The following is a 12028-nucleotide window of genomic DNA, read 5'->3' on the forward strand; positions in this document are numbered from 1 at the left end:
GGCACTTTTCTTTGTTCAAAGCAATTAAGATCGGTCAAGGAATCCCTGAGACTCAAGGATCAAGACAATCTCGTGCACAATGCTGCGGACGCTTTGCTTCTCAACGTCGACCACGAGGTCGGCCTTCGCAGGAGCCTCGTATGGGTCATCGACACCAGTGAATCCCTTGATCTCGCCACGGCGGGCCTTCTCATAGATTCCGCGCTTGTCGGTCTTCTCGCAGTACTCGAGAGGAGTGGCGACGTGGACGAGGATGAATGTGCCGACTGCGGAGATGGTGTCGCGGGCAGCCTTTCGGGATGCCTCGTAGGGTGCGATGGGAGCAGCGATAACGGCGGCACCGGCCTTGGTGAGCTCAGCGGCAACAAAAGCAATACGCTGGATGTTCTTGTCGCGGTCTTCGCGGCTGAAGCCTAGCTCGGAGGAAAGCTCGTGGCGGACGGTCTCTCCCAACAGAAGCGAAACGGAGCGGCCACCTTGCTGGTTGAGAGTCACTTGGAGAGCACGGCCAATGGCGTCCTTGCCAGAGTTCTGGTATCCAGTGAGGAAGATGGTGAAACCTTGGGCGTTGCGAGGGGGGTTGGACTCGCGGAGAACCTTGATGACCTCGGGGTAAGAGAACCACTCTGGGATGTGAGCACCGGAGCGAAGACGTCTTCTAAGCTCGGTACCGGAGATATCGAGAGTCTTTACACCAGCAGGCACCTCGTTGACGGGCTTGTATTCGTCGGTATCGGGCAGGTAGGTAACTTGCTGGAATTCAACAACCTCAATACCCAACTCGGACCTGTACTTCTCAACGGCGTGCTGAGCATCGTAAGGACCGTAGAATTCAACGCCCTTGGAGTTCTTTCCGGGACCGGCGTGGTCACGTCCAACAATGAAGTGGGTGGCTCCGTGGTTCTTACGGATAATGGCGTGCCAGATGGCCTCACGGGGACCGCCCATACGCATAGCAAGAGGTAAAAGACCGAGGACAGCCATGCCGTTAGGGTAACGAGGAAGAAGGGCTTGGTAGACGCGGACACGGGTGAAGTGATCAATGTCACCAGGCTTGGTGAGACCGACGACGGGGTGGATGAGCACGTTGGCTTGACGAGCACGGGCAGCGCGGACGGTCAATTCACGGTGAGCACGGTGCATGGGATTTCTACAGGAGTTAGTTTCGAGCAATAATCTTGCAATCGATATTATCATACCTAGTCTGGAAAGCGACAACTCGGGTCCAGCCGAGCTTGTCGAAGTGTGTGCGCAATTCAGCGGGGGAGTCTAATCTGTCAGTCTATGTACTATTGTCCCAGTCGGATGTGAACTCACATCGGAGAGCGACATAGTCGTAGTGTGCAAGTTTGTTAACAGCTTCAACCTTTCCTCCGATGTAAAACTCTTGAATCTTGGTGTTGAGGTATACGATAGCGGGGTGCTCTTCGTCACCTCCGAAGACGAGCTGCGCTTCTTTCGTCCTGTAAAAGAAATTAGGATTTTTCTTCGCAAGGCTGCTTCAAAACTTACTTGTCAGGGCGGTAAATATCATCAATGGTCAAAATAGCAAGGTTGCGGTCATCACGGAAATCGCGCAATGTGACACGAGATCCAGCCTTCAAGCCAAGTTCTTTGATGGTTTCGCCTGAGGCATCGAGTGTGATGGGGATGGAGAAGAGGTTGCCATCGGCGAGACGGGATTCGGCGACAACACTAATCAGTCAGATAAATCATCTCTATGTCCGCGCAAAAAATATAAGTCGGCGTACCCATCGTAATCTTTCTCGTTCATGAAACCTGTAGAACAAGCAATGTTAGCTACTACTCTTCTGATTGCATGCGACGACATCTTACCTTCAAGAGGACTGAAACCACCGTTCATAATCAACTCCAAATCACACAATTGGCGTTCTGTGAGAAGAATAGCGGGCAAGGTGGCAGCTTCGGCCTCGAGCTCGTCATGACGAGGGGCATCGCGGGCCACCAAATCCTTGAGGATACCACCGTGGGGAGGGTTTGCCATTTTGTGTTATAAGTAAAAAATGAATAAACAAGGTATCTAATAATAAGATATAAAAAAGAGAATGATTTTCAAAGAACAAGAGAATTGAAGAAGAAATAGTTGGAGCTGAATGTTGGAGAAGATGACTGTAGTGACGGTATTGCTGTCGTACCGTTACCTTGAATTGCGTACATCCCACTTTTATCGATAAGGTAATCCACCCGTTCGCACCGGATTCTTGTCTTTGATTGGCCAGATACGCCATGACCTGCAGAATTGATTACGTGGAATACGCGCAAAATACACTATGACGAGCCACATAAGCTCAAAAGTCCCTATGATCCTGCTCACTTCATCCCAATGTACAAATTCGACTATGAGAGATTCAATTTATTCAGCTTAATGTACTGCTTTTGAAATTGTATACATTGCAATACATTACTACATTTGATACATCGGTACATTGAAATTTTAAACAGAGATCAAACACTAGACTTAATCAGGTTTAGCGGCTGCCATTCCCAGACAAAAAGCAATCACGACATCGCCTTGGCGGCTTGCGTGATTGTACGAAGATCAATGTCCCTGCCAAGACTTATGACGGAATGATCTGAAAAGCCCTAGCCCTAGCCCTAACTCAACTCTTTTCAGATCGTTATGTGTAAAGCAAGTATATCATCGAGACGAATATATGACTATCCCCAAGTCTATTATCCCAATCTCGACGGAGTCGGCCGTACGCCCAAAGTGCTTCATGAGCTGAATTGGGATTGTTCAGGGCCATCCCAGCTGGTGACATTGGAAAGGTCAGGAAGTGCTATTACTGGCTTCTCAAAGTTGGCATGACCGCATAGAACACTCTCTGTACATACTTATCGTGCTTAGGATTTGGAGGGGTAATGGGCTCTTTATAAAAGTTGTTTGAGTCGAGTAAATGGCTGTTGAGCTGCCAGTGCAAGCACCTCCTTTTGTACATTGATCTCAGATCAGTGATTTACCTGCATTAGGTACTTTCGATTTCTAGCCTAGTAGTGAGATTTTTTTGTTTCACTGAGTTCGTATCATATTCCTGTCAAACAAAGTAAATATCTGTACCCAGTAATCGGAGTGCCGTTTGGATCGGAGTCCAGGCAGAACTGGCCCCAGCTGTAAGGTGGCGCCCGCTCTCCGCTTGATATCCCTCAATCTACATGAATTTATGCCTAGAGAGGTAAGCACTTGCCATATGACCTGCTCGTGTTTGTTATATTAGTATCTTAATAAGATCTATGACTCATTCTTGTTCACACGGCATAATACAGGAGTGATAGGACTCTGGAACTCTGCGGCTCAATATTTCTCGATATCTCACTGGTAGGACAGAGCTGGGATCACGATCACTAAAATGTGGCTTTTAACGTTACAATATAGTCCGAGTAGAATGAGCAGTCACCCTCAAATAATCGAGTTTCCCACTAACTCAAGCCAAAGATTTTCCTCAAGCACTCAACTAAGCCTGCTAGTCTGGTTTAAAAAAAAAGCTAGTAAAGCTTGACCAATATGTTTAAGAAGTTTGTTTCTGCGGTTGCTGATGCAATTGCTGATATTGATGACAACCGTAAGGCTCAGTATCAACAAGGAACTCAAAATCAACCATTTTCTACTACACCTGGGCAGCAGCAAAGCTACCAGACCAGCAAACTCTACTCCGGACCTGATACACAACAAAAGAGATACGAAGGATACAGTGCACCAGCTAATGGGCCTGATTGTATCGGCCTGCAACCTCTATTGACAAGATACCATCAATTCTTCGCTCTCAAAGCAGCACCGAACTTTTCCATTTGCCACAATTGTTACCTGACAAAAATCCAACCAAATCAAGATTTTCTATACGATTTTGAGCCTCACCATAGTACTGGTCCCCAAGAGGCGTTTGCCTGCGACTTCGTCATTCCAGCTATCAGGTCGATATTTTTTCAACAGTGCGTCCCAAGAAGAAGCGTGAAACCTCTCATAGACTATTCAAAACTGTGTGAAACCCTCACGCCATGCGATGGAACCGCCATCTCTACCCGCGGGAGACCATACTGGCAAGCCCGAAGGAACAAGATGAAGAACTTCATGTCATGCGAGACATGTTTTGAGCTTTATTTCAAGCATACGCCCTTCGAGCACGAATTTGAGAAAGTCCCCGACGGAACGCTTGGAGGGACTCAGCAATGGACTTGTGATATGGCAAGGTCATATTTCATTCGTCTCGCTACCGTCAAGCTTGCGAAATCACGTCCAGATTTCTCCGAATTTGCAGAGGACGTAAACACTAGGATTGCGTTACCTCCATGCCCTGGATTAAATAAGCCCATAGTCGAGTTCACACCCAAACTGCTTAATGTTGTAATGACCGGCGCAAACGGGAACGCGGGCAATATCTGTTTATCGTGCTTTTCGGACTTTTTGGCCGAGACACCCTTGGAAGCAACAGCCTTCGTCGGTGCACGGCTAGCTTCTGATCAACTCGGAAAAGTTACATGTGATTTGGCACCTGGATACTCTCAAATGGCCATGACACATGCGGTGCAAAAGCGGGATATTCAGATTTGGCTCGATGCAGTAAGAATGGGAAGTAAAGTGGGGCAATGTGCTGGGAAAAGGGGTATGGATGAAGCAGAAGTTGCTCGGGAGAGAAGCGCAAAAGGCGATCTGATTCAGTGGTATCAGCTTAACACCTCACCGACAGTTGAGATATGCCCGTTCTGTTACTGGACAAAGGCGAATATGCTTGGTGCCGGGCATATGTATTCGCCTGTGACACGAAAATCACCGGGCTACGTGCATATCTGTTTTATGATGGGGTCAGATACGCCTGAGACAGCTTCAACAGATAGCCCAGATAATTTCCAAGATAGTGTTGCATGGCGCGGACGGATCCTGTTTAATGCTTTACGCGCCGGCTATGAAGCTGGAGATTGGAATGCCCTGGCCTCAGCTGGCCAAATGCTAGCCGCCAATGCGCCGCCGTGCGGCGGTAATGTCCGTGGATTCTCTCGAGAAAGTTGGAGACGGTGGTATGGCCGAGTCAATCAAGCCTACGGAAACCAAAGTGATTGCACAATCATATTCTGTGAAGAATGCTATATGCGTGCCGTAAGCGGGAAACCTTACGCCCAATTCTTTAGCCAGGACATAACAGACTATGCCTTCACGACTGCCGGAGCCAACGGTTTGGTATACTGCAACACATACACAAACCGTGCAAGAGGCATGGTACGCCAATGTACCGAGACCGGCGATCTAATCTCGTTCGCTCGATGGTGGAATATGCGAGAAGAACTACGCATAAAGAAAGATTCATGGAAGCCCATTATTGAGATGCAGCTTCAGAAGCAAAAGCTTGCTGACGCCAAGAAATTGGCACAGCTCAAAGTTAAGCTTAACGCACAACAAAATGCTATGGCGAGGATGGGAGCTGCAGGCGCTGCAGAACTTGCAGGAGGAGATACGGGTTGGAGATATGGAAACTCTCAGGTATGGTCTTCTCATGGCTTTGAACGATCGTAAACAAGTCTAGAAATGACAAGCTGACTGGTGTTGTAACTTTGATATAGATTGGATATGGACATTGGACCGCGGGAGCAGCAGATGCGCATACGGACTGGATAAGAGCAAGCAATCTGCCTTCAGGATTTGAAAGTTCTTCCAATTCTGCTATGGATACTCAGAGGATTCTTATGCAGGCTCGTCAGGACGAACTCAACTTTGCAGCTGTTGAGTAGAGGTTCTGGTTTCCAAGAGCGAGGAAATGGCCAATGAAAAAGTGATCAGAATGCGTATGAGACGTTCTTATTAGAGTAGGTAGATTGATTGCAAGAGCTTAGTCAATATTTCAATGACAAGACATTCAATTTTAAGATCATGCCAGTTAACCTTCATGATGACCTTGCCTCTAGGTCCTCATACCATGAATCATCAAAGTAGGAAGCGAAAATGCGCTCCATATTCTGTTCTCGAAACACAGATCTTGGGCTTGTTGATAAAGTCTCGAGACTCACATTGCGGTGCATAGAGGTTGCTATAAGAGCATATGAATATCCGTTAGCCAGCTGTTTGTAAACAATGCTATTGACGGATGGTGAACATGCTTTCCCCATATTTTCGTCTTATTTCTTCAACTCTTTTTGCGAAAACCCGGTATTGACCGAATCCTTCCATGTTGTCATTGGCCTCGTCAGCATCACGCGGTCGTTTCATAGATTCCCTGCATTTATGACGCATGTAAACCCTGATTATTTCTAAGACTGAGTCCATCGTGGCTGTATGAGAAATATGATCCTCGAAAAAAGAGTCGTGATTGGAAAGATGAGTGTCTCCATATGCGTCATGAAGAGCTGTTTCCATTTGGGAAAAGACGACCATAATCAGAATGAAGATACATTCAATATGTCCCGGCCCATGATCACGAAGGGAATGGGTATGCCAATCTTGTAGACGTGATACAATCCCTGCAATCAGATGCTGATAGAAAGAGAAGAGGATACTTTTCAATATCCGGTTAGCCAACTTTGAAATGGAAGGAGAAAGAAGAATGTGTGTGTCCTTATATCCCAGACGATTTAGTTCATCAAACAATCGCTTCCTAGACCCCCATGGTATTTCAATTGGCCGCGAAAGCATAGTCGATAAAAATGCCATAAACCATGTGTTCGCTGGGAGTTCGTTCATCGGGTTGGAGTTCGCATCTTCATATAAGTATTTTACACAATAATGCCAAGATGCTTCGAGAATTTCGCGTATCCAACTAGAGCCTAGCCGTGGACAACAGATATCAAAGCCATTGTTGCATAGATGATGAACGTGACAATGTCTACTTAAGCCACTGCCATAGCAAACGTTGGAAATGATCTGTGTCTGTATTGTATGGATCTACTTAAAAGGAATCGGAATTTGCATCAATAGGATCTGTAAAGGCCTGAGTGGGCATTGTCTTAAGATTCGGAGTGCCCTGGAAGCTATGGAAGTCCTCTCCGAAACCAAAATTCAATGGGAGAGAGAGGATTGGATTTCTTTTGGTTGAACGAGGAATTTCATAAGACCCAGTCAAGACAGAAGAGTCCCAACGCTTCACGAGTATTTCTTGTGAATAATACCCCGTTATTAGATATTTTGTAACATTCTAGCATATTTGAAAGAGTCTTACTCGGTGTCAAGTAACCAGATAGCTCATTAAAGGAACGAAGACAACCGCTCCATTTGCTCCCCCTTGAATTTCTGCACGTGGTACAAATTGGACCATCTGAACACTATGTTTGATTAGCGAATAGGAACCGATGTAAAGTATGTTGGAGAGTGCGTCTTACCTTCGTTTAAAGCACTGTACATCTCAAACATGCAACCGTGTTCCGTATCTTCCGAGTATTATCGACCAAATCTGGGGTTGAAAGAGAAGTAGAAGTCTCAGCACGCCGACGATTGGAACGACGAATGGAATTTCTATTCGCGAGATGCACGTTTTCGGAAAGATCCCAATTTGGGTTGCTTGCATTTTCAATGTGAGTGTTGACGCATCAAGTGCTAAGGCTGTTGATGGGCCCAGGCCTTTACTCTCATCTCTAATTGAGTCAAGCCCATCAAAAGAATTGTCGCAGGTGAAGCTTGGTGCGTTTTGACTGGAGACGTTCGATAGATCCGGTTCTCCATCCTGTTCTCATATGGCCATGTGTCTTCGATTTACTAGCGTCAAACACATCTTGTCGCCTATTTAGCTCTACTATGCGTGCTTCCTTCGAGTTGACTGGAAGACATTACGACGTCTCCCCATCTCCGGAGCTATCGTCTTTAAATTCAAGGCGTTTTTTATCCCAGTTCAGGAGTTCGTATGTAGGTGAGTCAAATATACTGCCAAAACCAAATAGATCGCTGGGTGACGCTGGTAGGCATGGGCCCTCGCTCTCATCTAGAAACAAGTCAAGCCAGTGAGCAATATCTGTTCCAGAGCCTGAATTCTGACTCAACAGTTCAAGTTTCTCTTTGGTTAACTGCGTCGGTTCTGTGGAAGGTTTAAAATAAATTGAAGGTAGATCCGAATCTAGCTCCCGCGATCCAGCTGAAGACGAGGCTTGGATGCTTCCACGCGTTGACTGATCCATACTGAAATACCTATGATGCTTGAAATAGTCTACATGAACAATAGAATTTCCCTCTTTCGTCGAAGCCCAGGGCAGCGATCTCAAGGAGAATGAGTGAATGTGTTCGGCGGTATGGTTCAAGACGGCCTCCGCATTTTCATGAGAATATGAGCATAAAGGGCAACAGCGTATCAGTACTGGCGAGGTGCGCAGCCAAGCAGATAGTAATATTGGTATCTGCTGGGATGTGATGCCTCCTCCATGTTGTCCTTTGAGATGTGTGATGAATTTGTCTTTGCGATCAAAGCTTGGATGTTGCTCAGATGAAGTACAAGCGAAACAAGTCCAGTGTGGTATACCACGATGATCAGCAAACATATGCGATTTCCAGGTCTCCATTGTTTCATACGTTTTCTCAGGACAAGGGCAGTCATCCAGAATGCACGTATAGGGTAATACGTCTTTTGCGATATGCTTTCTGATTTATATTAGCATTGATCATCAAATATTATCAGATAAGCACGTACTTCCATCGAGCACCACTGCTGACGGATACTGGCAGCATCTGACAACAGCATGGGCATTGAAATATAACCTGATCTATGTTAACACTAGGAGGCTTTGGATATTCCACACGAGAAGCTGTCGCAGAAATCATAGTGGTTGTAGGGTAGTGGGCGGGCTGCGCCGGCAGGATTATCGTGTCTTGAATGACCGTCGCGGTGGTTGCACTTTCGACATGAGAAGAATGCTTCTTAAGTTCCTGTCCGTCCGTAGGAATTGAACGGACGGGGCTCCTTGGAGTCATGGTTGTCTCTGTTGTGACTTGACTTGACGAATTCCGAACCAGCATTGTGTTCGACAGTTTTTCAGCGTGACGTTGAGCATATAAAAATCGATTAAGACGTCTAAGATTTGCCTCAATAAGACGCTTTGCAATATTATCCAATGATTCTGAGCCAACTTCGACGCTTCTATGCGTAGAAGCATACAGGGTAACCTCTTGGGATGATACTCGTGCCTGTAAGGTGCCGATTTCGCTTGGTCTAGCAAGTAGCAGAATCTCAAGGTGCTGACGTAGTGCTTGAATCTGCGGATCGTCGTAATTAAACGATGCGTCTGCTTTCTGCATACGAGATCTGATACCAGCATTGCGTATTGCAACTGTTACCCTGGCAAGTTGGCCGAGGGTATCTTGAACGTCATGCATCGTCTGGGAAAGGCGACTGTCCGTCGTTCTGGATAAATCTGGATGTGGAATGGCTGGAGAATCAATGTGTTAGTACTGCCTTGTATTTCTATGTACTGCTCTTAATGATCGGTACCTAATTCGATGCATTTCTTGAGAAGAGCCGTCAGGAAACTCAGGAGTTGAATGAAGAAAGTTTGTGCTTCCAAACTGGTTGCTAATCGATCTTGCAGTGATGATTTTCCAGAGCCGGATGCATTCACCCCAGCACACCAAAGATTGAAATCAGCCAGGCGATTCTCTACCCATTCTCTATGTTCCAGAGATGGGATAGATGAAGCATCCTGGAAAACTTGATAACATTCTTTGATGGCATCAACGATAGCTAGAGGCTGAGACATGTTCGCTTTGATGATCCATGAGGATATGGCAGTGAAGAGAGTATGAAGTCCGGAGCAATGCATGGGCCATTGATTATGTATGGCAAAGCAAGCACGTGCAGGCCCAATCAAAATCGACCCCGCCTCGCAGTAAGATAATCGACGCAGCCTCAATTCCTTCTATTTTCTCTAGCCTCATATTTCCTCGGATCATTTTCATCGAGCAGAGTGATAATACTCATGGACGATGATGACGTGCTGGATCTCACCCAGCGCGTTTTGCCATGGGTGAGCACTCAAGCACTAAGAGTTGGGAACCAGACTCTCGATAACACATATGGAAAGCTTGGATGTGATCTCTTCATCTTAGCTGAACAAATTCCCTCCATAATAGAAGATAAGACTGTCAGAACAACGCTAGTCAAAGTGCTGAGGCTACTAAACAAAGCATGTACCGTGAGTTAATTTGTAATATTCGATGCTCTATTTATCGTATCTGATAGATTGAGACTGACATCCAAACCAATATATTAGGTTGGTACCACCCGAAAAATGGACAACGACCAGCTCAGTACTCTTCGAAAAATCCAACTATACACCCCAGAGACTCTTGACGAACGAATTCGCTCAAGTTTGACTCATTTTGTTCGGAGGGATCCGGAGTTTCATCTTCTACAACGTCTGGTCCAGGATTGTTTGAAGGCGAATGAGTCCATAGCGAGCCCGTCGGATGAGAAGGAGGAAATTGAAACAGATGAGATGGAATATCCGGCGTACATTAATGATGTCTTATATGAGCAACTTCGATTACACGCTTGCTGCAACTGTAATACGGGACATCTTGAGTGGACACAACTTCGTTTGGGTACAGAGAACCAGCGAATCAATGCCGACGTAGAGTTTGAGCTTCTGTTTAACCCCAATCCTCAATCCCCTTTACTACTGGAGATCCATGGGAACAACCATATACGCTGGAAAGAAGCTATCGTGTTAGTGTCAACAAGGTAAGCTAGATAAATTTTGAGGCTATCGGTGGTACCCAATCCATTGACTTACGCTTATGGTGTTCTCCTTTCTAGTCGTGGTGGCGGAAGAAAGGTGGCATTCAGACAACAGACTTCAGTGTCGCTACAACCATTATCAAACGGCATACAAATTCCATCGAAGGCGAGACACATTAGCTTGGGGGAGTTTTGCAATTTGATTAACTCTCATATTCACAATCGCGTCTATTTCCATATGCAAGGTAACGCGATGAAGGTAATTKATAACAGAGATAAAGACGAAGTGGAAAGCCACAGAATATTACCTGACTCAGGTATTTCTTTAGGAGACTGGCTCCTCAAGACGCCGCATCTGTCTAACAGAGGCAAAGTTACTCTGGCTTATATTCTAGTCAGGTCTGCATGGCGGTATTACGATTCCCTGTGGATGATGACCCCGTGGACGCATGAAACCATCTGTCTACTGAATGAAAAAAGTCTCACAGCAGAAAGAGGTAGACCGCATCCATACCTTAGGAGGCAACTTATAAAAGTCATGGATAAGAAGAAGGAAGTCTATATTGCTAAGGATTTGATGTACCGATTTCCGCACATACTCAGTCTTGGAATTCTTTTGATCGAGATCGCGATCAAACAACCACTCAAGGAGGGGCAATCTGGTCGTTTCTTGAGCGAAAAAACAATCAACGATTACTATGCCTGGGCTTGGACTACCGCGAATAGGTCCAATCTCAAACAGTCTATACATACAATATATGAAGAGGTGGTGGATAACTGTTTGAATCCGGATCTTTTTGAGACTTCCTTATCGCAAGATTCTTCTCATGAAGAAAGCACAAAGATCCTGAAAAGGCTTCTTTACGAAAAGATAGTCTCACCGCTGAAGAGGTTGTATGATGCGTATCAAGAAAACTGGGAAGTTTCGGTACCTGTGACACTCTCAACCAAAGCCACAAATTACATTCAGTCAACCAAGAACTCTGTGACTACCAGTTCATTGAGTCCAGATCAGTTCACAGTTGCAATACTGTGTGCTTTGCCTCTGGAGATCGATGCTGTGAGCTCACTGTTCGACGAAATTTGGGATGAGAGTATCGAATTATTGCGAAACGCGCCAAATGACTCCAATGCTTACACTATTGGTCGTATGGGTGGGCGTATGGTGGTTCTCGTACACATGCCGGGAATGGGAAAAAGTGCCGCGTCACAATCAGCCTCAAGCCTTCAGTCAACATTTCCAAATATCAAATTGGCTTTGGTTGTTGGAATTTGCGCCGGTGCTCCTCATTATGGCGGCGAAAGAGACATCATTCTCGGAGATGTTGTCATAAGTGAAGGAATTATCCAATATGACTTTGGTAGACTAC

General features: G+C 45.9%; 2 protein-coding genes across 2 annotated transcripts; one reads left to right on the forward strand and one right to left on the reverse strand.

Moving 5' to 3' along the window:
* Positions 1 to 24: 24 nt before the first annotated feature.
* On the reverse strand, positions 25 to 2005 carry BHQ10_008814 (uncharacterized protein; the record flags this gene model as incomplete). The annotated part of the gene is made up of 6 exons (XM_040881661.1): positions 25 to 1150; positions 1200 to 1269; positions 1318 to 1463; positions 1513 to 1695; positions 1752 to 1779; positions 1837 to 2005. 6 exons carry the CDS (start codon positions 2003 to 2005, stop codon positions 25 to 27), a joined length of 1722 nt encoding a protein of 573 aa, XP_040737316.1.
* Positions 2006 to 3523: 1518 nt separating this feature from the next.
* On the forward strand, positions 3524 to 5739 carry BHQ10_008815 (uncharacterized protein; the record flags this gene model as incomplete). Its single annotated transcript, XM_040881662.1, has 2 exons — positions 3524 to 5491; positions 5572 to 5739. The coding sequence occupies 2 exons, from the start codon at positions 3524 to 3526 to the stop codon at positions 5737 to 5739; spliced, it is 2136 nt and encodes a 711-aa protein (XP_040737317.1).
* Positions 5740 to 12028: the final 6289 nt, after the last annotated feature.

The sequence above is a fragment of the Talaromyces amestolkiae genome (assembly GCF_001896365.1).
Source record: "Talaromyces amestolkiae strain CIB chromosome Unknown scaffold21.1, whole genome shotgun sequence".
Lineage (NCBI taxonomy): Eukaryota > Fungi > Ascomycota > Eurotiomycetes > Eurotiales > Trichocomaceae > Talaromyces > Talaromyces amestolkiae.